General features: G+C 44.3%; 1 protein-coding gene across 4 annotated transcripts in view; it reads right to left on the bottom strand.

The window, feature by feature from the left end:
- The window catches only part of SALL3 (spalt like transcription factor 3), a 59,935-nt gene that overhangs the window by 24,657 nt on the left and 7,494 nt on the right, over positions 1–27,784 (bottom strand). For all 4 annotated transcript variants that reach the window (XM_069620659.1, XM_069620661.1, XM_069620658.1 and 1 more), the window contains exons 2-3: positions 11,115–14,054; positions 10,558–10,898 (exon numbers count right to left, since the gene is read on the bottom strand). In XM_069620659.1, coding sequence (XP_069476760.1) covers positions 10,558–10,898; positions 11,115–14,054 — 3,281 coding nt within the window. The remainder of the gene's footprint in view (positions 1–10,557; positions 10,899–11,114; positions 14,055–27,784) is intronic.

Here is a 27,784-nt window from a genome sequence, read left to right on the forward strand (position 1 = left end):
AGCGTTACTGGAGAGGCCACTGCATCAATACTGAATCCAGTATTCGAAATTGACCTTTTTTAATGTGAGGTCCCTGTCACCACACTACTTTGAATGATTTTTTGTTGCAGACTTTGGAACAGTGGTTGTTTTCCACCTAAATGGAGCTAATTTGGCAGATTGCGCTTACCAGTGTAGCATCATTTATGTTGATATAACACAAACATACAGCCGTGAGGCTTACGCCCAAGTGCCGCGTAAGAACAATTAAGTAATAATAATAATATACATTTCTATCTTGTGCGATACGTTATGTTACATATGTGGTGGTATGTTTAAGAGCCGAGAGGTATTGCCTGTCTGCGTTATTTCTCTCCTTTCTTGAGGAGTGCAGGCACTGCACTACTCGTTCCAGCACCGCCTGCAGTAATTGTCTATACGGGTAATTGTTACTAATGCAAATGAAACCACACAACTATCCTTCACCATCACGCGTGAGTGAAAGGGTGTGAAAAAAATGTCTAAAGAAATACAGTGAGGGAGATTGAGCTGAGAAATAAGGAAGAAGGAGAGAGACACATAAAAGGTAGGCTGACCGGATTTCGAAAATTAAAAACCGGGACAGGCCACTGACATGGAAGTAGGACTACAGCTTCAGTGGTGAAACTGTAGTCTTATTTCTATGTGGGTGGCTTGTCCCGTGACATGTTGCAGCACCCGGGGTCCCGAGGCTATTTTAAGTTTAAAAAACACATCCAGAATTTGGGGATCGGGTGGATACTATCCCGGTTTTTGGCTAACTGGTGGAAAAATCATGATATCCGGCCAAAAACCGGGATGGTATCCAACCGATCCCCAAATACTGGGGTGGGGTTTTTAAATTTAAAAAAGTTTCAGGACCCTGGGACGCTGGTGCAAATACCCAGACAGGCCAAGCAAAACCGGGATGTCTGGCAACCCTAATAAAGAGATGGGCAGGTGAAAGTGGGAGGGGGAAGAAAGAGATGGGGAAAAAAAGAGTGACAAGCGGCGACAAAGAGTTTGGAAGGAGATGGGTAAGAGACAAAGAAGTAGAGGAAGAAAGAAGTTGCGAGAGAGGGAGAAAACCAGAAGGGCACAGAGTGCAAAAATGGGACGGTAGATTATGGGGAAGAAGCTGAGGGCAAAAGAGACATAGTTAAGGAGGAAGAGATAGTGCGAAACGGAGAGCGGTAAAGGGAGTGTGGTGGCAGCAGGGGCCCCACTGCCAGGACCTCTACCGTGACCCAGTAGTACAGCTGATCAACAGGCAGTAGTTGGCTCTCAAATAGCATAGACGCAGATGCTGAATACGGCTCCTTTTTTGGGAAAACATCTTTCCTCTTTATTGGGAGTTCACCTCCTTATGCTCTAAAAGTCTGTGTAATAGAAAATGTGAAATATAAAGGGAAGTAGCAGTGACAGAGGAAGTCTGGTCACAAAGGGCATCCGCCTGGCATTAGAGCAGCGGGGATAACATGGCTACGCTCACTGTCCTGATGTCCATTAGTCAAATGAACACACCCAAGGGAGGATAACAAACACAGACACACGGTCACTGGTATTTATTAACACACAGATTTATATTGTGCGGTGAAGGTAGGCCCTAAATGGTAGGGCTGCAACAGGTGTTATCAGCCTGCATGTTATGTTACTTGGCATTTATATAGCGCTTTATATATCATTGGTATGACCTCAAAGCGCTGGTAGGTTGAACTCTCTCGGGAGTCAGTAGAGAGAGAGAGTGTGGTATGGTGCGTGGGTGCACCGGATATGTGTGCAGCTGGTGTAGTTGTTGGATGATAGCTGCTTCCTAGCGATAGGTGTGGTGCTGAAGATATCAGTTGGATGTGTTCAGTCTGGTGGGTGGACACCCAGACTGGGTTCTGGCTGCGTTAGGCCTGACGAACGCCTATATGAACTGCTACTCGTAATGTGCTCAGCTAGCTGCGTTTTATTAGGGTGATGAGGTGTTCATTGGGGTCATATTCGTATATGAACAGCTAGGCCGAATTATCAGGGGAATAGCTGTGTTCTAGTTGAGTGATGGCGTATAGTGGAAAGTAAGCATAGTGGTGTGATATGAAGGTTATCTGTAAAAGCACCTTAGACCTGGCACGTGGACAGGACGGTGGGGACATACATAGTGACATACGGATATATAGAGACAGAGGTGGATACGGGTATATATGGGGTCAAAGGTATATATGGGAATACAGATATATAGCATACTTAGGGAGATACATATATATGGCAACAGCATGGGAACAAGTGCACAGTGATACAACGTGTGGTACATTCACTCAGTCCAATTCCAGCCACTCTGTCCAAATCCATCCACTCAGTCCAATTCCATCCACTCAGTCCAATTGCATCCACTCTGAGTTTTGGACTTGAGATAAAGCTGAGGGCGCATAACGAGAGTAAGGGAAAATAACGCCTGTCAAAGCACCTCTTACTGGGGCTAAAATGTCAGTATAAAATGTAAAAATCACAAAAACAGGTTAAAAAAAAGCAACACAGTTGGAGAATGTAGCTGGAACTTTTCAGCAAGCATTCTCCAGGTGGAATTTTGGCTAAAGACAACACTATAGTGTTCATGGCCACGTTCAGTGGTGGACACAACCGATAACAACCTCTCAGCCTGAGCATGGAAGGCCTGAACACAGCAAGGGCCTCTGCAAAAGGACCCAAAAGGCACCTGTAACACTACTAGCGCCCCAGCATGTCACTGGTGGTGCTAATAGTGTACTTTTGGAAACAGTGGTTCCCTTTGACAAAAAGTAATGCATGTAAGTGCACCTTTTGAACAAACTGAAGCTTCCTTAACTAAAATGGCCGTCATTTCAAGCGAAAAGGGCTCTCTAAATGAGCCCTTTTTCACTGTCCATGGTGCCATTTCAAAGAAGGCAGAGCGCTGGAATGGCGGAATACAGAAGGTGGGTGAGGGCGTTGCATGGGTGAGTGGGAGCAAGGGGGTAAGGTTGGCGCAACAGCGTCCTGATCGGGATAGCACAGTGAGGTTGGAGCGCAGCGGAGCGGCAGCCAGCTCCCTCCGTACTTGAGCATATCCTGGAGATTCACCCAGTATTGGAGGGAGGTTATTGACTGGATCCCATGCGTCAAGTGCGTTCACGTATTGATGCAGGCACTCCGCTGACCAATTATTTCATAAAAGGCCGCCAACATTCCAATGTCATAATGCAATCTTAAGTCTCTTTTTTTGCAACAGAGTTTAGGTGAATTTTCCATGTATTATAAAAATGAGTAGAACTGCAATAGGTCTAGATGACATCTACAACGTAACTCTGCTGAAATTAGGTCCCAAATCTATTTTCTGCTTTGTCTAAATATTATATTTAATTAAAGGGGAGTCGTGCAAAGTGTCTGCGTAGATGAGTGGAGATGGATTAATGAGATTTGGGGCACGCAGTGTCAGGAAGACTCAAGACATCCAATGCACTGCCCATCGGATGTGCCACGCAGTTAACTTATTGATCTTGCACACCTGCATTTTACCAACACACCGCAGTATGCGACCCTGGACAATGCAAATACTGGGACTCCAGTTTTCATTATAGATAAAGAAACATTCTACAGGTAGTGTTGTCTTTTATCTGGCTGTACTCCACTTTCTTCCTTAGTGCTCGGTTCTGTGCCCTCCATGTCACCGTTGAAATATTAGTTTTTCTGATGCCTTCTTCTCATGAACTTGAACGTCCCTATCTTCAAATCTGTGCTCACAGTGTCTCTGGCCTGGCTAGCAGCCACCCTCGTATGCAGGGGGCTAGTCAATTCCCCCCCCCCCGAATAACCAGTGTTCAGTTGGCAGGAAACGAGTCAAGTGTAACAACAAAGGAACATTTGATGGCATCCATAGGTGGCCTCGCCATCTTGAACATTCTACTATTTCTTTCCTGCCTAAAACTATTATCTAGTGGAGCACCTGAGGTAGAACAAAGGCCTTTGGTAGGTGTAGATGCCACTAGCAAACAAGTGCAGAAGTGTTTGTCGCGCATCGCTTCCTGCGCATACGCATGCCCCCAAAATCTGATAGAAAATAGTATGGGGTTCAGAAAGTGCTGGGAGCTGTTTAGCTCCTGCTTTTAGCCCAGGAGAGCCTGATTGGCCTGACAGAAAAACTACCAGGGCTAACTGTCTGCATCTGGGATTTTGTATAAAGAACCATTAGAGAGATCTAGAAGACATTTGAAGCATAATGAATTGCGTAAGAAAAATGTTTTGAAATCCTGGTGCAGTAATGGGATTCGCGCTAATGGCCTGATTCACAGAAGCCTTTTATAATTGCACAATCCCATTGAAAAACGCTCTGTTAATCCTTGGATTTTTTGGATAGTGGATGCCCCAGTCGGGTGGCATTGCTAGTTCATCGTCTTTATACGGGAGAAAAGACACAGAACACCTCTCCTTTAAACAGGAGAGATATATGCAGTTCAAAAAGTATATGGAAAAGGCCAAACTAAGCCCAAAAGGTCTACAATGGAGGAGGCCACAATGGTTTTTGGCATCAGTCAGGCTGGGGTAAATGCACATCAGTGCAGCTTTTCACTTGTTCCCTCCACAGCGCGGTTGCCACGCGTGATGAACTAGCGCCGGCGACACGCCTCCCGGATGCATGACTGCACCAAAATGGATCACAGTCCATCGTGTTCTGTCGTGCCAACCGAAGTGCAGAGTAATCGGTTTAAACTCATGGCTTATTTCCACCCAGTTTCTTAACCAAATAGCATGGCAGTCACAGAAAAGGCAGCTGCACGCGCTAGCACGACGACAATGGGGGCTCCCCCCAGTATCCCAGTGCACCCCCCAGCCTCCCGCTGGAACCCTATTACACCCCTCCACCCCCCTCCCCCGCCACCAAAAGCTGCTTTCGCTGCTGGTGTCTCCTGAGCATTCTTTTGGCGCTCACTTAACTATACTTTGGTGTCATATCGGGGCGCTGCCATGTGGCCCCGCGCAACGCCCGGAGCGCAGTTTGCCCCCCCACCCAAAAGACAGACGCCGCTTCCTCTCTCACCCCCAAATCGCTAAACAGTAGCACGAGTGAGTTGCTCTTTTTATGCGCCGCTGACTTTGGATGAAGGCAAACGCACACTCGACTCCCATTGACGAGGAAGCCAAGGGGAGGGGCCCGGGACAAAGGGACGAGAATCGTCCAGGGGTGCAGAATTACAAGCTACTAACTCTGCCAGGAGGAGAATGATACCGGAAAACTTTGTGTGGGGGGGGGGGGGGAGGCTTTTAAGGTTGTTTTTTTCCCCATCAGTTTGCAGTAGCAATAAAAAAAATCTGGTATTTCCTGTTCAATATTGCCATGGGTGGTCCTCGGCCTTGCTTCTAGTTCCAGCCCCAACCCTCCAGCAGAGGATATGCACAGCGCCGCCTCCCCCCTGCCTTTATGGCTGACATCATAAAATGTAGTGCGAAAAGAAACCCCCCCCCCCATCCACCCGCCCTGCACACACACATTCGCCCCCTGTTCTGCAAAGAAAGGACAATTTCATTCCACCACACTTGCTTTCTTTACAAGCCTTGCACGAAAAGTGTCTTCGTGGTGTAACTGGGCTGCCAGCTGGGTTGTTTTGGTAGATGAAAAAAAAAAACTTGCTCCCGTTTTCCGTCATCGCTGGTTTTGTGTTAGAGTCGGAAATTGCTGAATACATTAAATATTAATAAAAGGACACCTTTTGGGTTAATTGCAAGTCGTCGAATGTTTATGTTTAACCTCCGCGCCCCCCCCCCCAGTGTTGTTCTAAAAGCGAAACATCTGCATTTCATTTGCGCCTTCCCGCCCCTCACCGCAGCACACGGCAGCCCCCCTCACAGACGTTTTAATTCCACATGGGGGAAAACAAATACAAAATTAAAGCGATGCTGAATTCATCATTTTCAAGGCCCTGAACGCACTATATGGTCGCGTTCTGTGCACTCGCCGCCCGGAGCAACTTTTCTTTCTCTGTCCCGCGCTGCACCGAGCGGCGCTCGCGGAGCATCAATCTGCCGCTGACGGCCGCCGAGCAGAAGCTATCAGCGCCGAGACGAGTGCCTCACTTATGTTTAAACACTGCCCCATTATTGTATGTACTTAACCTGCACCCTTACATATGTGCATTGCGACGTTTCCGAGCACGCCGCGCTGGCTTGTGGGAGACCGCGTCGGAAAAGTGTAATTATACAGATTCACTACGGACCGCATCGCTTTCAATTTCAGTGGGTCTGGAGCAACTGCACCGGCGCTGCAATCTTTTTTGGGCGGGAATGGTATCGTGATGACGTAGCAGTGCGAGATGAAGGTCAGAACAAACATCTGAGCACGTCGGGCAGATTTAGTTGGGAGGAGAGCTCAGGGGCAACGTCCTCGTAAAACGACACGCAGGTTCGATCCCCGGCTCTGCGCTTAGAAACCTCTGGGTATTAAGCGCGTTATAAATAACCAATTACAATTCCTTGGCTGCTCTATACGTTTTGTGGCGAGCATATTAGTCTGTATGGGTCCAACAAGGTGTGTTCTTTAGGCGCATCGAGTTGCACACATCCTTTCTCAGCCCAGCCGGCAACAAATGGCAAATCTTGCATGTACCTTAACAACATACAGGGGCAGATGCTTTGACATCTTGCACCGGGCAAGGCACGTTCTGTATGCATGCACCATTTAACGCAAAATGGAGCAAACAGGTTTCGCAACAGATTTCGCATGTGCCTTCCTAATGTAGAAATTAAACATCGTTCTCCTTTTTTATTCCTTTGCCAATTGGCAAATGTAACAGTTGGCAGCCAATTGCATATTCGTCCAGTGCAAAACGGCCGCCTTTCAATGTCCTATACCTAAGCCTAGCCAATAGTTGACAAACCTGCTGCTCGTGTTCAGTTTCATGTAATATTACGCTTTGTTGAAGACCTGCTTGGGATCAAATTAACCTGGAATTGGGGTCTGTTTGACTTCTGTGTTCCACCCAATTGGCATGACAGAAATGGCTACCAGGAGATGCTTCTGACACTGCAAATTAAGTTGTACAAATATAGATATGGAACAGGACACCTCTGCTGACCTTTTGGGAATTCGGTAAATACGAAATAACCTTCCATGAGCCCTTTGTTTCAATTCGCCATAACTATGGGCAATTATGCAGTAGACACAGCAAAGCGACCATTCTGCTTCTTGGTCTTTATACTAGCTCAAGGTCAGATGGCAAGAGATGCCCAGTACACACTAGAGGCCCATTCATTTCTGTTTCAACGGGACCCAATCTGAGAAACTGTCCCACCACACCGGAGGTCGAAATAGCTGGGAGCCATTTTGCTCCTGCTCCTAGCCTAGGAGAGCCTGGTCAGCTTGGCACCATCCACTACCACGATATGCTTTGGACTCCACGGGCCACCTGCTGCCCTCCAAATATACCTAAGTACGTGTTTGGGGATTTGCTTAAAGGTGCATTAGGACATAACCAGATGATATTTAAGGCAAAAAGGATAATGAGTAATGGGAAAAAGGTTATAGCTTGAATCTCATGAGAGTTCTTGCTTGCTTCATAATGCCCCACCCTGAGGCACTGCCTTTAGCTCCCGCTCCTTTGATATTTGAATCCCTGCCACACTAGCACTTAATTGTGCATTAATGCACTTTGCATTTAAAGCGATAATAGTGCACTAATTGTGTATCTGTGCTTCACGAACAATGGTTTAATTACTATCTTACTTGAAAGTTAAGAGCTGTGGGACCTGATTCACAAAGTGTTATTCAACGGCAGTGGGCCACGCGTTTGGTAATTCAGGCCCGTGGTGCGCCATGTACTAGCTCATGCTTCATATCCATCCGGTAAGGTAGCTCTGGCAAACTGGGACATGCCAGAAACCCAGGAGCCACTGGTAGACCCTGCTAAAAAAAAATCTCTATTTACTGCGCTAACTACATCACCTCATCCTTGGTACATGCAACGGGCGATCACACTCACACCGCAGACTCCACTAACAGAAAATGACATGGTAAGAAGGTTCCAACAGCACCGCCTCCTTCTCCAGGGCCCAAACTCTGTGCTTCTTCCATATGCACTGAGTCAGCCAGGCACCAGCAAGGATGCGTCCAATCAACATATAACACACAACAAATTGTTACATTTCCTTGTGGTGCATTGTGTGTAGTTTCTTCACTAGATGTAGTCACCAGTGTAGAACTTGTCATCTGTTTCATGGACCATGGCGTATTAATTGATAATAACGGGATCAACAATGGGTGCGGACACAGCATTCTACCAAACAACTATATGAAGCACTAAGGTAATTTCCTATTCAGCATTGTGGATGCAATTTAAAACCCGTGACAGGTCTATATGTTGTGAAGATTGCACCAACAATGACATGCAGAGCGAGCAAGGGCAATGTTTCGGTTCCAGAGCACATGGCTGAATAAAATGTATGGGTGCCCAACAGTCTATCAGCAGAATATATAGTGATTATAAACGATGCAATAATGCTATTATAACTTGTCAGACCAATACTACTAGTACTGTGCTTCCTTATATTCGGGAGGCCTACAGGCTAGATGTAAGACACACCCCACTACTACATTTTGGGAACGTACACATGATGGTGGAATCTTACATGAAGATTGACCTGGCCGAGGCCACATGCAGAAAATGAAAAGCAGCATTAAAAATACACATACCAGCGGTATCATAAGAAGAGCCTGTCATAGGCTTGGCGATTAAAACGCTTGCTGGGGATTATATATAGCATATGCAACACAAATGGGCCACCTACTTAATGATGCAGGTGCCATTCTAAATATTTCTGTTAGATGCGATTACTTACGACTAAAATGTAACATCCTGTCATCTTTCGAGGTTTCGAGGTTACTGGTGCCTCTTGCAAAGAAAAATACAGCGTGTCGGATTTGCCATAACAAGCGCCCAGATTCAAAGTACCAACCATCTACTGTTGCACTGCACGGAGTTAAGGGTTATCCGGAAGACATTTCAGAGTTATTATACTGGCAGCGTAAGACTCTGCGATGTCGGTGATTTAATGAGTGATAATGTAACTTTGGGAAGTGACACTGAGTTCATCCATCATATAAGATTAAGTCTATGCTTAATATTGGATAGAGGAAGTCTTAATATTTCAGTATGTCACTGTGTATGTTGCATACCTCTGTGTGGGTGTATGTAATTTATGTTATTATATTTGTGAACGAGTTCTTTATTAAAGGCTATGTAACTGCATTGCAGTTAAATGCGACTACAAAATCATTTAAAAAATACACTACACAATATTGTGCATTTCCTTGCTGTCATTTACATGTGCTACTCTTTTACACAATGTTAGCTTCTCTTGCTTGTGTTGGCTAATGAACACAGTCGGCCATGCACACCATGGCGCAGGTAGAGGCCTTCAGTAAACCTGCATGTTGCTGAAGCCAAGAACCTACTCTCAACATGCTGCCGCGTGACTCAGAACCGCTCAGTAGAGTGTTCAGTACCCCAGAACTGGTGCAGGTTGCGCTACAGCAACAGTTGTGAGAAGCGGCCACAAGAGCCGTCCATCTTCCAGGATATGCAAGAGTGAGGGCGGTGGTATTTGTTCGGTTGAGGAACTTCACCTCCACTGATATAATGCACTGTGAGGTCCACTGGGACTCTCCCGCCTTATAATCATTGACTGAAACACAAACGGCCATCCTTCAAGTCAAGAGCTGTTATTTCGTGCTCTACGTCAAAGCAATGTGGGTGTCAGTTTTGCAGCGAAAGGTTCAGGAGCTCTGCTTTCGGAGGTAACAATGCTAAAATTGGCAGATGATCTGCTCGCATTCGATCACTGCCAGGGAGACAACCAGAAGGGGAATCTGTGGGATTTTTGCATTTTACAAATTCTCAGTAAAATGATTTGTGTGTACTGCTGGTCGGTTTATGAAGGGATCATACTGCTAGTATGGGCCTCCCTTCTTGCAGGAGCACGGATCAAACTGGATTTCGAGGCAGAGAGTGGTGTGCCGCTTCACCCTGACTTGATGAAAGCAAGGTGCAGTGCCTCCTCACAGAACATACCATGTTTTTTAGAAGCAGTCGCCGTTTGAATTGGGCCCCAGAAGCTGATATTCTTCGTCTATCAGCAAGCTTCCCTTTTTTCCCCAGCGAAAACTGAAGGCACAATATTCCATATAGAGCTCTTACCAGGCGGCAGGGAATTAGACGAAGCATGTGAGTCTATGAAAGTTCCAATGCAGGAGAAAGAGTTCTTACCACACAATAATACAACCATATCTACTGACATTACATATCAGACTGGTATAGGTTCAAAATGTCATCACAATTTTACCTGGGAGGGTGACGGCTGGAACAAGAAAACACAATGCTGCCTGTTGTTGTCAAACACCCGAAATACAAGATTCTGTGCTTTTGCCCTCAAAGAGAAAACTTAACTCCTTAAACATGCCTTCAAAATAACCAAGGGGTGGAGGGCAGAGTGCCTTTGAGGCCAAATGTACATTTTGCATTCCCATTTCCTTATGGTTTTCTTTGTAAGATGTGAGAGAGTTCTCCTTACCTTCAGATTCCCTTTTGTGGTAAATGCTCTACCACAGATTGTGCAACCAAATGGCTTTTCACCAGTATGGGTGCGTTCATGTATCTGTAGTGCACTTGCAGAGGAGAAGGTCTTCCCGCACGAGTGGCAGTTGTGCTGCTTGGGTGTCCGTCGTGGTGGGGGCGCCAGCATAGGATTGATGCCTGGACTCATCGCTGTCTGTGGTGCAGCAGGAACCTGGATTCCAGCTGGTAGATGGGGACCCTCAACCAATGAGATCGGCTTGCTGTGACCATTCACTTCCATTTTGATCATGGCAGGCGCAGTGCTGGTGACCAGGGTAGGAGTGGTTTGGCTGGGACCTAGAGTAAAGTTGGGTTCAAATAGCTGAGAAGGAAGCTCTTTTAATTCGTGTGTCAGCAAGTGCTGTTTTAAATTACCCATAGTGGAACACCCACGACTGCAGATCGTACAAACAAACGGACGTTCTTTAGTATGGCTGCGGTAGTGAATTTCCAATGCACTCTTACAAGCAAAAGGCTTGCCACAGACATTACAAACTGTACTTTGAAACTTACCACGATCTCTGCTCAGGAACAGCAGGCTAAAAGGAGTCTCTTCCTTGATGGCTGGTCTGACCGGGGTGGTAGATCTCAGGTCTAGTGCACCTCCATTTTCTGGAGCTGGTGGTGGGCTATCGGGCTTCTCTTTCTTTAACTTTATCTCTTGTGGCTCCTCTATGTTGACTACAACTGGGGACTTTGATCTAATGCTTTCACTATTGCTGTGTGCCGGGGACAACACCTGCATGGACGACGATGATTCTGACATGGCGGGGCTGCCCGCGCTCTGGCTTTCAAGATCACCAGCTGCCGATGAAGAGTCGTTACTTAAATGGTCACTTTCTGCCGATCCGTTCTCTACACACTTCATGCCCGCAAGCTGCTGGGAGTTCATGACAGAGTCAATCATTCGCATCTGGTTCTCTAAAGCAGCAATGCTGGAGATGACGGATGGTGGTGACGTGGGACAAGACCCAGGGTAGGATATGAAAGGCTTGGAGGATTCACTTGCTGTGTCCTTTAAGTCAAGATCCTCTTCCATGGAATTGTCATCAAAGTCATCATCGTAGTTGCTCAATGAGTCCATGTTTTTGTCATCATAGGAGAGATCGGAGTCCATTGCATCCTGGAAGCCCTCGGGTAACGGCGTGTTTGGAATTTGCCCACCCATGTGCATACGAATGTGCTGTTGGAGAACAACAGCGTTTGTGAATTTCTTCTGACAAATGGGACATGAGTGCTGCACTCGGAGAGGGGGCTTCGCTCGATGAACGCCAAAATGTGTTTTCAGATTACCTTTCGTAGTAAAGGCACGTCCACAAATTTTGCATTTAAATGGCCTTTCTCCCGTATGTGTCCTGTAATGCATTTTGAGAGCACTCTGACAACTGAGCACCCGGTGACAGATGACACATTGATTCGGGTCAGTCATCTTCTTGTCAATGTTTTCGACTAACTGTTGCAGCTTTGAGGTTTCTGATGTTTGCATAGAATCCAGCAGACCGCCAAATGGAAACTTTGCTTTGAATTGGTCGGACATGGAAGGAAGCACCGGGTTTGGGAGACTCGTTGACATGCTGCTGTCTGTAGTGGTTGGAACTGGCGGTGTGGAAGCTGAAGAAATGTCCCCGCTTAGAGGGTGCTGCTCCCCTAGACGTGCACTGGTAGGAGGCAAAAGAACGGGTTCAAGTTTAGTGACAGCCGATATGCTAAGGGTGGGCTGTGGAGACTCCACAGTTGTTGGGATGCCGGATTCAGAATTGTGTATGCTCGGAGACAAAGAATTGCATTCACTGGAGGGAGGAGATGGCCTCTGTGGGGACCTACTCATGGGAGTCATGCAGGGGGAATCACCATAGTTGCTGAGGCCTGGTATTGTGGGTGGCAGCTGAAGCCCAATTGAGGTGGAAATGGTTGGTATCACCGGCTTGCTATCCAGCCACGTAGTCACTGGCTTTTCAGGAGGCAGAGACATTCCGTATGGAATTCCGGAGCTTGTAGGGACATTATCCAGGTATTCAGGGACAGGGTAGGGATTCATCTGGATGTGGGGGTATTTTTCTTTGTGTCTCTGAAAATGAACTTTCAGGTTGCCTTTGGTGGAAAATCGATTTCCACATATGTTGCACTTGAAGGGCCTCTCCCCTGTGTGTGAGCGGAGGTGAATTTGTAAAGCACTGTCACTCCCAAAGACCTTGGCACAGAATCTACATTTGTGTTTAAAAAATGGGTCTTCGGAGGTTGCCTTCGGTTCAAACACAGACACGTTTGGAGGTTTTCCTTTACGGTGCTTCATGAGAGCAGATAATGGATCTAATGCATTTGCTGTTGCCGCAATGCTAACTAGTGGATTGGGGAAGATGACACTGTTTGACGAAGACTGAGGTAGAAGTGGGCTTGGCAAGCTGGAAGCTGATGTGAGAGGTCCATGTCCGAGAGTGGGTGGTGTTGAAGGGTTTGGGGGACGTGAGCAAATGCTAACAGCACTTGATGTGGGAGGAGTTAATGAAACTGAGTTTACATTTGTGGTGGAGGATGCACTGGACTCAGTGAGGGCACATGAGGCACTGATGACTATGTTTGGAGTGCTTGTTCCCGAAGTAGGCTGAGGGGTGTGCTGGGAGTTCTCAAAGGTTTGTGGTTTATTGTTGCAGGCTGGCCCGGCAATGGTGGACGGGACGACTGCTGCCAAATGAAGGGCAGAATGCACTGTAAAGCCTTGAAGTGGATTGGATGCAGGGAGAGGGGCAGCCTGAGATGGTGCTGCTGCGGGTGTCAGAGCAGGACGCAGCGGCTGCCGATTCATTAGAGCCACCTGGCTGCGAATCTGTTCTATCAGCTGGAGTTGGTGAATTTGCTGCTGCTGCAGGGCCATCAGCTGCTCCAGAATGATGGGGATGGCCAGAGCTGTGGGCCCTGTGTGCGCCCCACCTAAAGACCTTGCTGTCTGTGAAAACTGTGCCACTGCCACTTTAGTACTGTGCAGAGTCTCCAAGGTGACATTAGTGTTTGGCATGGTGTAGCTGCTCATGGAAGATGGTTCTGGAATCTGAGGTAGAGGAGTAGCTGTGTCTGAGGTGTCTCCACTCTGTGCACTTGTCTCTGCAGGTGTTTCAATATCCATGGGCTCCTCCTCCTTGTCATCTTCTTTCAGCTCACAGCTATCATTGTTGTCTGTCTGAATGTTTTCATCAGCCGCCTCGCTCCCATCGTGGTTGCTGGGAGAGCTAGGAGGAGATGGCTCTGCAAACTCTTCAGCAGCGGGCAATGGGGCGGCCGCCTCCTCATCGTTCATGATTAACACAAGGGGGCTCTTGGTGCAGCTGTTCTTATGTTCCATGAAGTCGGTCCACTTGAAGAACTCTGCGCAGCATTTCTCGCACACGTTGGTCTCTTCACTCCCACTTCTGCTCTCGTTGCCGCTGTCAGCATCGTCCGGTCCTTCACCTGGGACTTCTGTAAAAGCAAAAAGATTGCATCAGCCATTGAATAGCAAGGCAATAGATGCCAGTGTTTTTTAAAATTTTGCACATAAGCAAAACAAATCAATATTTTTTTATTTTGTACAAATTACCCCACTTCAACACTTCTGAAGTCTCAGCGTGCGAGTGCTGCGACTTTCCCACCCAGCTAATCATTTTCCTAGCACAATCCATCAAATTATGAGGCTCTATCAATTGTGGATACTGCTTCTTAATGAAATTCCATAGAAGGTATTGATTTCCAATATTTTCATACAATTCACAGCTACCTTGTCTGTTGAGTACAAATCAGGCTTTTGATGAACTCATTAGTATTCCCCTTCGCCATCACGCTTCCTCGTTTGCAGCAAAATTAGAGATGCCTTTGCCAGTTCACTTAACATTGCTCAAGTAATCCGTAACCTTTCAAACTCAAATCAGTGCCCGACAGGACTAGGCAGGCCTACTTTACTCAAGTGTGGTCCTGGGCTACCTAGATTTATTATCTGCATACAGTGTCGAGACACCAAGGATTTAATGTAATTCTATATCACTTTGCGGATCAATACGCATTCATTTTACTTCTTACGGAATTTCTTGACGACACGTTATTTCTGACTGCGAAGAGCAGGCACATCTTATATCGCTACTTAAACAAAAGCAAAATCCCTTCCTTTCTAGATAAGCCAAACTAATTCTGGAGATTTTTTTATTGTTTTATGTGACCTCCACTTACAATGGTCTCAAAATATGGAAGAAATTCAATGTACTGTGGTCTACAAAGGTGCAGCAGAACCTTGCAGGATTATGTTTAAACAAATAATTGACTGTCAAAAGTAATATTTTCCGTGAAATAAGAGCTGCGATTGGGTGCTATTGCTATTTACCAATACAGCTCAATGATTTGTGAATGTGTGCATTATATATTTAAAGGTTAGCTATGTGAACACGCTATGACCTCGAAGATAACGCAGTCAGGCATACTTTTCGCATCTATCTCCAAGTATTACTAAACTGTAGAAAGATTCTGCCAATTGTAAGCTAGTAGTATAGTGGAAAACCAGCTAATTGGGTGCACATGCTTAATTACTGTTGTAGGCAGCCACTTCCTCTGACTCGCTTTACCCTCTTGTACCGAATAACAAGCATATTTAATGAATACATTTCTAATTCACACTCGATCAAATAAATAGCAGTAAGGAAATACAAAATAAAAAAGTCACTTTCTTTTGCTTTTATTGTGGTTTACAAGATTACAATTTTTACTTTGCTAGTTTCGGCATGGCTGACGCTTTAGAGCTTTGTTTGTCAAGCAACAAATAATGAAACTGAAGCAAATGTATTGCAAAGGCAAGTGGGAGATGCACACTGTTGATTCGTTCTGCTTCTAGTGGAGCGCTCCACTGTGAATGAGGCAAAAACCCAATTTCTGATACAGATGAATATTAGTTCAAATGGATTATATTTACCCTTCTTTGTCCTTGCATAGTTCATGTTACATGCACCAATGGAAAACCTTGAAACAACGCTGACGAATTTGAAATAGTCTTTCTCATCAAGAGACAGGAATAATTCACATACAAATATTCTTTTTACAAAAGGTAGTGATTCGACATCAGTAGAATGTGCCCAGAGCATATAAATCTTCAAGAAAGATATGCTTAAAAATAGTATTTGACTTATAGAAAATCAAGATATCCTTGTATTGCCAGGGAGTCTTTAATTTTACACGAGTTTTAGGATTCAGCAAACATTGCTGTTGATGGAAGTGGGAAATGTAATACACCAGCAGATATTGTTAATGGGGTTGGGCTTTGATGAAACCAAAATGCTGTGGTTTATTGTGACAAAAAAGCGTAGTAACCCAAAAATGCAAGAAACCTGTGACTTCCTCTGGACTCCTCTCTCTTTACCCCCAGCTAAAATGGTCTATGACCTATGACCCAACCAATCACCCGTTCATGCAGCTGTAACCAGGATGTAGTGTCACCTCAGGGATTTGTTGCTAGCAAGGCATTCTAGTCGACATATGTAATTTTGTAGCTTTGTCTTAGTAGCTGTGCTAGAAAAAGTGACCCAACTATGCAGACTATTTTTGTTTTCTCGAGATCATAAGCAATATATTTCAATTACAAAAGGTATTTTTGCAATTACTACAACTGGTTGACACAAAATACTGTAACAAAATTCTAAACACATCACTGCCCTCTACAATATTTGGCTAAAGATTGAAGAAATACCGGGTATTAAGATCTGAATAGCAAGTGGAGTGCAGTGATTGAAATATCACGTAAAATACTCTGTTGGTGCTGATCTGCAGTGGCAGATTGTGTATTACATATATTTAATGGTCTGGAGGTAGACAGACAATTGATTTGATCCTGCTCGATGTCCCATTATCGCATGATCTTGAGGTTCTCAGTGATTCTGTTAGTTGACCGTCTAATTTGTGCCCATTGTATAAATGAGGCTGAAGGCTAGTTTGGGTTTTTTTGCTTTCTTTCTCTCTTCTTTTCTCTTCCCTTTCATTTATTATGAACACTTCTTTTTATGTATTTTATAGGTATTGATTGTATGCTGTTCATGAATTTTATGCAATTTTTTTGTATATTTTATTGCATATTATATAGTATATGTATAAGCTTAGAATATGTGTAAAGTTTATTATGTAAACTGTATCACATTAAATAAATTATTATTAAACACATCATCTACATTGTTTTCTAAATCTTCAAAATGTGTAGGTGCCTGATGTGTACTTTCTGATTTTCAATGAGTTTGTTGTAAACTACCGTGAGCTAACAATATCAGTGGAACATCTTGAAATGGCATTCTATTAAAAGTAAGATAAATTGAAAAATTATGTAGAATTTATTTTGAAATTGACCGTAGAATATGATCAATATAATTAGATGAAAAAGCTAAATTGGACAACGTGTGTATCTCTAAATTATATATTTAATGGTGTTTCATGCGGTCATTTTGCAAACTCTGCTCCTTTGCCTTTTTTAAAGTTACTTAAGGACCTGACATAACGTTATATATAGAGTTGTGCATGTTTAATAAAAACATTTGAATGAAAACATCAGTAAAAATTCAAACATCAATAAACTATTTGCACAATAATATACTGTGATGATAAACAGCCTGGAAAAAAAGATAGTGTGCAAAATGCCTTATAATAAAGTTTCCCTTACACTGTGCATTCTGAATTGAAATGTAGGGCTAGTTATGGAGACGGGTGGCATGATTCAAGTCATGATTTAATATCAAAATCTTGAGTTAGTACATTTCTTATATTTCATTAACTAAGAAAGCTTGCGTCATGGAAAAAGCCGCAACAACTGCAACTTGAACTATACAAAAAAGAACAAAAAATGAACAAGTGACAAAGGGCCTCGGAATCATCAATTTCAGTTGATGTTTGACGGCACCAGACTCCTAAAATTCCAGATGTTTTTTTTAAGGATGAATGGATTAGCAATCCTTTTTTTTTTAATTCAGTTTGTATAATGGGACCTACTATGTATTTTTAGAACAACAAAGTGCTTGGCAGAGCTTTCCATCATGAGCACATACTTTAATCCATTCATTTAATGATTGCCATTATTAATTTCATAAATGTTTTAGACCTACACAGTATAAATATATGTAATTTTCAGTGGGGGAAAAAGGAGATTTGATGATGTAATTCTCTTATATTTAGACAGTGATGATGGGATTGAAATGATGATTTTGTGAGCAGGAACACCCATGAAGACGAAGCTACCTGCAGCTTATAGGCAAGCAGAAGCTTGCATATATAATGCACAATCTGCCAGGATGTGTCGCAAATCGAACTTCCACAAATGATGCAAACTATTCCCTTTTATCTATTAAATCTGGCTCATTGTGCTTTAGGTGTCTTCTAGATGTACCATAATCCTTTTCTGCATACACATTTTCAAAACTCAAATGGCCTCATTCACAAAGCGTTTTTTTATGTGAAAATACAATTGAAAAATGATTTGGGTATCTGGGCCACAGAGGTAATGTCAAGTAGGTATGTATGGCCCCAGCTGGTCTGGGGAGCAAGAAGTACCTTGTGAGAGCTGTTGGTATCAAGCTAACTAGGTTTTTCTAGGCTGCACACAGATGCTAAATAGCCCTAAGCAATGTGGATCCCTTGGTATGTCAATATTAAGGCACTGAAAGCTTGCTCCAATGTTGCAGATTTTGCAATGCTCACCAATAAATGCGCTAAGTTGTGGCTTTGATCAAAGTTAAATCAACTCAGGTAAAATAAAATAAAAACGCCTAGCCTGTCTCTTACATGGGGAGTGCTCTTTTTTTTTAAGTAAAGAATATGAGGAGTTTTGCAAAAGTTATTGATGGTTGCAAGAACTTCATCTGGTGTGTTCTGAAATATGTTCTGATTTAATTAAACAACTGATAGAAAGACAGTTTCATGGTTGCAATGGATGTGACCTTAGATGGAAGCCCATCAGAAATGGAATGCAACAGAAAAGCGAATATTCCATATACTGACTATATTCCAGAAAGCCAGCAGAGATGATGGGCCATATCGCATTGGCGATGCCATCTTTAATAATATGGAACAATACTATCAATCCGAATTGGATGACTTTTTCTCGCTTTTTAGGAGCCCCATTTTGAGCCACACACACTTAATGTTATGTTGTTCTGCAAAGATCACTGAGCGATGTGATGTCCAGGCTCACAAAGTGCATGCGAAGACGGAAGCATGGTGTTTTGCGAGTATCAGTGCTAAAAACGGGTATCCTGCTTGTTTCCTGCCTGAGCAACGCCATTTTATAGGTTTACTTTGAACAAGATACTTTGACCTCTTCTTTTGTGTGTCTTGATTGCTTTGCTGATCATCTGGAACAAAATGGCCGTTCGGGGGTTAGCTCCATCAAACGCTACATCAGAACTGAGCGATGGACGGGAACAGAGAGCTAGTGCTAGGGAAAGGTGGCGATGAGTAGGAAGGAAAGGCAAGGTGATTGCCACTGATATATTATCAAATATACATTGTACTTCAGGAAGTGTTCCTGATATAGTCTACGCAAGAGATCTCATCAGTAGGGTGTTTGGTAACAAAACAACCACTGGGAGCTGAAGGCGTATTTTGTGGGTATTCTGAAGGTGCGCATGGTGATAGCAAATCTTAGGTCGCGGAGGATGGCCGCGACACCAAAAGGGGACATTACCATAATCTCAGGAGTAGGCATTTGGGGGTTAAAGTGATTCAAACATAAAAAAATGACGAGTTGATTTTTTTAAAGCAGAAAATGAAAACTCTGAAATGTCAAGACAAGCATTCCTACTGAAAATTCCTATTTTTGAAAGAGAAAAACATACACGTGAAACAATCATTTTCTCAGTGTATTTATTAACTGTATATCTACTGGAGCCTCGAGTCTGGCTGAAACTGATTGATAAAAGGCTCTAAGGGGAATGTGCTAGGTGTGGACAGACATGGTGAATGTTTCTGTTCTGCTGCACCTCGCAGAGGATGTTTTCCCCCACTTTTTTACACATCTTCAACAAGCGCAATTTTATTGATTCTTGTTAAAATGGCCACCTTTTTTGGAGCGAATGGGTTCTAAATTCTCATGACCTGTGGCAGAGATCCAGGATACCACATACCACATTCAGAAACACGGTGCACGCTGGGAGAAGGTATATAAATAGTTTGCTTTGGCCAAAATTCCCTGGAATTCCCTGCCGCTTATGCTCAAGAGCAGTGGGTCTCTCGCTGTGTTTAAGAAACAACTTAAGACCCGGCTGTTTGATGAAAGAGCAATTTAGCGAAATGTTAAATCTGTTTCACGCCTAGGACATCAGATCCCAGTTGTAGCTATGCTGTGTACTATGTTGTCTGTCCTTGTGAGCGCTTTGAGGCCTGTGGGCGATTTAGCGCTATATAAAAACAAATATAGATAGATAGAAAAAACTATCTCTAAAATTCCTTTCTTTTTTAATCTTATTTAAAATGGTGGTCTGCAAGCTAAATTGTACAAGCGATGGCCCCAAACGTACTTGTTAACGGTTGCGTACTTTTTCAAATATAGAAGATAAATGCAAGTTTTTGTTTTTGCTTATAACACAAAGTTAATTCAGACAACATGCACAAAGCGAACTCCCACTGTGCTCAGAAAAGGTACTTATGCTCTAAGCGCAATGGTTGTTAGGCTGTGTGCAAAGTCCCTTAACAAGACAGACACAAAAGCTAGTTGTGCTGTATTATGTATCATACCCACGTTGTAAGTACAATGGGAGTCAGGCTGTGTGCAAAAGTGCACTCAGACTGTATGCACAAATAGGTACTTGCACTGCATGCCCAAAGTCTTCTCAGGTTGCATGGGCCATGGTAGAATGAAAAGCGTACACGCACTGTACGCGCAATGGTTAATCATGCTATCATGATGTTTGATCAATGTTACTCACGATGCACGCCCATGTGGTCCTGAGAAAGTAGACACAATGCTTACACTTATGCACAAAGAGTGTTGCTCAATTCACACACACACACATAAATGGGGACCCACATAGCATTCTATAGCATGCGTATAGAAATCGATGTCCTGCTGTGTAAAGCAACTGCATTACTCTAAATAATGTATGCATATTTTGTCGGCCAATTTTACTCCCTAAAAATAGACAAATACCCTAAAAAAAGGAAAATAGGAAGTAAAAATACCGCCAACAAAACTAGCAAACAGGAATGTAGGAGCCTGTCCGCCGGCATTCCGCCACACGGCTGCATGGATTCAGTGGGGTTAATAGTGCACATAATGCCACAGGAATAAACTATTATTACGACCTGGTCTGAAGAGGCAACAATGTATCTTTTAATGTGCATGAGTAACTCAGTAAAAAGAAATGTTTTTTGCAAAACTTTCTAATTTACAATTAAAACATATTTTTCCGTGCCTATTAAATACTCCCATTGGCAACGAGGCTTACATTTTTACCCCAGCTTTAAAAAAATAGGTAGTAAAACACTCTCACTTCAAAATCTTATCTGGAGCACTGAATGCATTCATGGGTGAAGTGACATGCCAAGGGCAGTGCAACTATTTTGATCTAACCAGTAAGACGCTAAAATGTTATATTTTGCCGGTGTGCCGCCATATCAGTCGCATCTTCGGAGACGTAACCGGGATAAATATAGCAACTGGAGGGGCCTTCACTTACGCTTCAAGCTGGGACACGGGCCGTATTCCCCAACATGGAAACGTAACCATTCGCCAAGCGAAGATACGCCAATGGAGCAACCCCTTAACCAGGGCCCCAGGGGCGGCGCATGAGCTACGCTAATGGAGCAAACAATACCTGCTCCCAACCTGCCTTCCGTTAACCAGAGCCCCACAGGCGGCGCGCAGCAAACACCGAAGACGCGATGATGCATAATTGACTCCAGCTTTCATAAGGAAACCCATACTACTGGGCTATCGCACTCAATAATTGATAGGCCACTATATAGAACTGGGAAGCAGTTCTACATTTTTTTTTAAAAAAAAACACCTCAAGCTACAAAAGGAAATATCAACGTCCCTGTGCAAAGCGGGACGCAGACTGTTTCCGCAGTGGCGTTAAATTTAAGAGGGCTTAACACGGGCGCAATTAGGAAACAAATATATTCCAACTGTGAAGAAAAACTTGCACGCTAAGAAGAGAGTAGCTTCAATCGCACACTTCAGCGAGACTCAAAAGTGGGGCACGCGCGTTTTCAGCCCCCAAGTTTTCCTAAACTGTTCGAAGACATTTGCTTTCTTGCAAATTAATTCTTTTCAACCCTTTATGATGGCTCCTAGCCCCATAAAGGGGGGTGAACGGCGGCCTACTGGGCGCAAGCTGCGAAACAGGAGGAGACGAATGGAAAGCCCCACTGCGTGGAACAAAGTAAGGAGAAATTCCAGGCTCAAAGGGAGCAAATGAAAGAGAGAGAGAAAAAAATCCGTTCCTCCTCCGCTACAAAAGAAACTGCCGACATGGCTCTGGCCGGTAGAGGGCACTCTTGTTCTGCAAGAGATACACGCGCAGCCTGGCACGCGCAGCCTGATCTACTCAGTGGCCTAAATCAGAATGTGTTAAGTAACAGCCACCTGTGGCAGGATCACCCACAGCCTCTCCCCTCTGGAGGGACGGTAGCAGCTCCTAATCAGTGTTGCGAAGCGGGGGGGGGGGGGCGGGGAGGGTGCTGCCTTAAATGCGGGCGCGTTCGTGCACCACGGCACAGATGTGGGAAGACGGCCGTGCTCGCACGTGGTGGTGGCTCCCGCTAGCCTGTGTGATGGATGGTCAAATAATGCGGCGATTGTTCGGGGGTGAGGAGATGGCAAAGGCAGGGCGGCCAGTTTTGCTTGACTGCCATTGCGCACCTTGGGCGGCCTAGTCACTCAAGACCGGCCAGGCGAGGCGTGGAATGTGTGATGGGGGTCGTTGTGAAGACAGAGCGCGTACACCTCATAAGTTAACCCCAAATAAACGGAGTCAAATGCTTTCAGTCAGATAAAACAATAATAACGTGGGGGCTATGCGGTAAACGGCAGTTGTGGGGTGACGACGAAAGTGGGGCGTAGAAGCAATATTTATCATCGTTTTCTTCGTCGCTGCCACAGAGGATACCGCCACATCCGTGGCCTACGCGGCTATAATAAATATACAAAAACATTTAAAAACATGCTACCTTTTGCCACTGAGTGCTTTCAATATGAATGGCACACCGCGCTATTTACATAGAAACATATATATTTTTTTTTAAATGCACATAACAAGACTGCCTACAATGTACCCTTTGGATATAAAAGGAGTTGCAGGAATCAAAACGCTTTAGGCAGCAGAGGGCCTGATTTATAAACGCGTGTGACAGTTGGATTTTCCGACTGAAAAACGCTTTTGTAAAATCAGGCCCAGTATCTTTAGCTGGCACAAGGGGATGGATTATCTAGGCCAAATTACCGCGACACTTCCCAGAACGCACTTTTTTGGCCAAATGGCATCAGCAAGAGCAAGGCAGTGATTGGTCTGCATGGGGAACATGAGGAAACGTAGTATGAAAGGGGTGGACGCCACATCCAAAAACTGCGCCGGTTGAGGCCTGGACAAGTAGCAGTTTGTTGCGGCTCTCCAAACGTGCACTTCATTTCATATAGCAGAGAAAAGTTATCTTCATTGCGCTGTGTACTTTTTTCGCGTTGTGTTGCAAGAGTGCATATGGGCCTCCTCCGTGTAGCAGGGTCAAAGGTCGACATCCAAAAGTCAACCGGCCTGAAATGAGATGTCTAAAGATGACCAGTGGTCGTCGTGGCAAGACTTTTTTCGATCCCAAAGCGAGCATAAAACGGAAAGCCAAATAGGGGGCGGGGGAGGGAGGAGCGAGGGGCCTGAGGGTGAGAAATGTTATCAACATGAAAAAGGAAAGAGGAGTACTGTGGCTGCCCCTCTCCCGCCCCCCCAGTTAAAAATGAACATCAAAATGCAACAAAAGGTCAATCTTTAGGAATTCAACCTTAAGATTCAGATAATAGAAACTACAGGAAGTCCAATTTGGGAGTGACGGCTTTCAGCAGCCTTATTGCACGTTGCCTCAGTTTTGCACACCGACCTTTTGTCCCCCCACACATTCTTTTATTTAGTTCCATCTTGGTATTTCTCTGTGGGCCACCATCTATGTGCGCGTCAGCCATTTTATGGAAATGAGCTTCCTGTTCTGTACAAAATCACGGCGCTAAATGTTTGTTCCTTAATGAGGGAAGCATTGGAAATGGGACGATGGCACGGGATGCTTCTTGGCCCATTTTACCTACCTTCATAGACCGAAGTGCGGTTGGGAATGCCCACAATACAAGGGGCATCCCAAGATGGTTATTTGAGAAAAACAAGGACCAAAAAACGTTGTACCTTAAACCACCAGTCTTCAAAGTTGGGGGCCAAAGGATGTCCAGGAGGGACTCAGAGTCTTTAAAACGGGATTACGATGACTCCTTTTAATAGAAAAAAGGATTAGGGTGATTGCGTTAACAGAAAATATAAGTAGTAGAACATCTGCTTATATTTTACACAGCCTGGGCCCCCCAGGACATCCTTTTGGCTCCTTGGAGGTGCCAACCCTTAGGTGAGGGCCCGAAAACAATATTCTTATCTAACGGGGGCTTGGTATGAAAAAGTTTGAATACCACTGCCTTAAACATTTTATGTCATGCCTAGCGTAAAACGTGGAGTGGCCTTTTATAGCGGATTACGTATGTATTTCTTTTTTTGAGGTTTGTCTAGCGCCACGTGCAGACAGGAGCTGCTTCAGGTTGCTATGGACATCTGATGACATACAACAAATCTCGCCAAAAGAGGTTGGTGGGTTCAATAAGACAATTTTAATGGCAGGTTGGCCAGAAATGTCCGGTGGTCCGTCATTCCCAAACATTTACATTTTTGTTTTTTTTTACAGTGGGACAACTGTCCTTGAATGCGTTCCCGAGCATCTGGGGCAGTCTCTTCCGTAGCTTAATTGTTACAACGGAGACAGGCTGGCAGCAGCTCGGTGCTCGTGTTAAAAATTTAAATTCTCCTCTGTTGCAATTGCCATTTTTTTCCAGAAAGCTTCTGAGAAGTGCCATCAGCAAGTGCAAAATAGAAACCGACAACAACAGATGCAAAGCACAGGCCGATTTGGACATGCACAAAATACAGACTGACATTAATTGAAAACTGGCTGGAGAGCAGCAAATGTTTTCGGTCCTTGGACTGAACGTATTTGATGTAGACACACACACACAAACAAACACATGGTACTACCACCTATACATAATTCATGGCAAATGTGTAATGCCGGTTAATATGTTTTTATTTCGAATAATGGGAGGGGGCCTTTTGTTTGCAAATGCTGTGTTACGTGAATTGCGTATTGGGTCCAACTGCAAGGGTTTTCTTTTACTGTCACTGAGGTGGTGTGATGTCAGATGGGAGCACCTACAGCAGTAACACGCTTGCGTGTTTTTGACCTCTTCCTTCATACACCTATCACCTTCTTTCAGTACAAAAACGGTGAGTACAGGGGGAAAGACACCATCGGCCACGTAGTGCTCCAATGAGGGGCCCAGGCCTTAAGGTCTAGAGCTGTGTACAGCAATTTCTTTGAAAATCCGATTTATACGGTATCAATGTCTTATTCAGTCCATAAAAATAAAAATAAGAGTCTGATTCCATATAGAGGGGGAAATAAAACAGCAATGATAGTGTCTCCTGCGCCTTTCCAATCCTACGTTTCTCTCATAAACACAGTGGGCCTGATTTACAAAATTGCTTTCAATGGGATGTCCCCATTTTAAAACCTTTTTGTAAATCAGGACCCCTGATTTCCATGATTTTACATAGCAGAACCTTGGATGGAATCTGGTATTGTATAGCATGGCAGCTCGTGACATGTCTTCTGTCTGTCACTGTAAGCTTTAATGTCCTTACATCCATCACTCAAAGTAATATACGTCACTTTCCTAAAACTCATGATACATGCAAATATATGCTAATGTATTCTAAATATAAATTGCTTAACACGTGTTTTCATGCTGTATAATAGTGGCTGTTTTTTGTCTTGGGGGATTGTGCTAGCTGACACCCCCAGATTGAGAAAAGGACTGCCCACGTTTCTGCTTGCCTTTCTCTCAGGGTACGTGTATGTGTAGGGAGTAGCGATGATGACCATGTGGGCGTGCGTATTTGACTAGCTAGGCCTCCGTCTCTTGCTATCCTAATTAATGTAAGGGGAAAGTGGAACAGTGAGGAGGATAGCTGAATAGTAGTTTTGTTTTTTTAACCAGAGGGTAACAATTTCAAGGCCAGGCATGACAATTCACTCACCGCCTCAGTTCTCCTAATGCACACAGCACACCACTTCTTACATGGCAAGAGTCAAATTATCATTTGCCAATGGCTACCCGTGAGTGCCAATTCTGAGGCCTGATTTACCAGTAGAAAAGTACATTAAAGAAGGAAGCTAATATGCCCAAAAGGCATCAATTGGGCCGAGTGTAGGGGCATTTTCAAGTTAGACTTAAGTGTGTTATGTAATACCCCGCAAACTAAATCTGGCAAACATGCATGTGGAAACAAAATTAAAAAAATATAATAGCCAACAGAAAGACATAACATTCATGAAAAGGAAGCCACTTAGCTGTGTGCTACTCAGGCGTTTGGCTAAAGCATGTTATGTTACGTTGATTTATACTGTGCACCGATACCATCCAAGGGCAGTCTCCAGGCGCTCGGTTTTAAAAAAAGAACAATAAGAGTTAAATATTTCAAGTTCAGACTAGAACATGAAACTGCAGACTTAAAACATGAAAAGGTTGGGGGACCCAGACATCTTTGTAATCAGGCGCCATCAGCGAGCACAGAATAAGCAAGAGCTGCTTATTGGGGATGGCGAACCCGTGGCCTAATGCCAAAGGCTGGGTTTTTCCCAGGTGGGCACAGTCTCTCTCCTGATGTCTGAATTTCCCAGATGAGGGGATTAGTGAGGCGGGCGGAGCAGTGGAATTCGGGGTCACAACTGTGGAGGGCAGGGGTGGCACACAACCCTATAGAAGAAACGATTTCTGTTTTTAAGTCCCAAAAAGCCTTCCATGTGTTGCTACAGCGAAGATTTTCGGGTTTTCCCACCTGCTTCAACCATTAACACTTATACATTAAGGATAAACTTTAGTGTTTTCAGCATATACATGCGTTGAATTTGGCTGCATAAATATATCTAAAAAGCTTCCTATAGTATATTTGCCCTTCTGCATATGTACATGTCTAGGCATGTGTTGCTTCACGGTTCATTCTTTTGATGCCTACACATATTTGTGCGTAGACACACCCATGTATATTTATTGAGAGGGATAATATGAAGAAGGGAAAATGTTTCAATCCAAAAAGACCTAATTGACGCGCAAAGTATAGTAAGGTGAGTGGCTACTGAGCAAGTATATCAGAGGGCGTAATGAATAATTTCCAGCAGTCAAATGCGTTGCTTTTAGCATTTTGTAAACAATACTCTGAAAAAAATATGTAAAGATTTAAAAAATGTTTTAAAACAAGCAGAGGGCTGCAGGAGGTGGCGTACAGTTGCAACCAATACTAGAAATGCATAAATAAATTAATAAGCAGGTACTAACTATGGCTAATTCTGAATTTGGGTTGAGCTGAAGACATTAGACCCAGGAAACAGGTTTTGCATGCTTCCATGCAGAAAATCAAAGAATTGAATAAACAGTCCCTATAAAGAAGTCGGATCAGATCATGGGAACAAGCAACAAAGTGCCAGATAGTAAAGAAAAGCCAGTACTTGCCACAGTGTTGGAGTTGCCCTTGAGGCCGCGCAACAGCCAAGTGAATGCCTCCTTCCTCCTGAGCACGTGTGAACAGGTAGAATGAAGTCGAGGGTCCTCTGCTGTACCGCCCAGTGTGTAGCAGCCTTGGATGGACTTTTGGTGAACGCTCAAATTGAATGGAAACCCTTGGCAGAGTGGTGAGAAGCCCTAGGGCCAAGGTCAACTGCATAGATGCACTAATTGCATTAGGAGCTTGACATCCAGCGGCCACCCCCTGGCACGGCAAAGCAGGCAAAGGTTAAACCAGAAGGCCCTGTTGCGGCTCTTCTAACTGGCTGCCCTCGGGGATAGCCCAGTGCAGGGAGAAAGCTTGGCCCGCCTGCGAGCAGTCCCACTTTTCAATGCA

The sequence above is a fragment of the Ambystoma mexicanum genome, chromosome 5q (genome assembly GCF_040938575.1).
Source record: "Ambystoma mexicanum isolate Mex_15411 chromosome 5q, UKY_AmexF1_1, whole genome shotgun sequence".
In the NCBI taxonomy this organism is placed as follows: Eukaryota; Metazoa; Chordata; class Amphibia; order Caudata; family Ambystomatidae; genus Ambystoma; species Ambystoma mexicanum.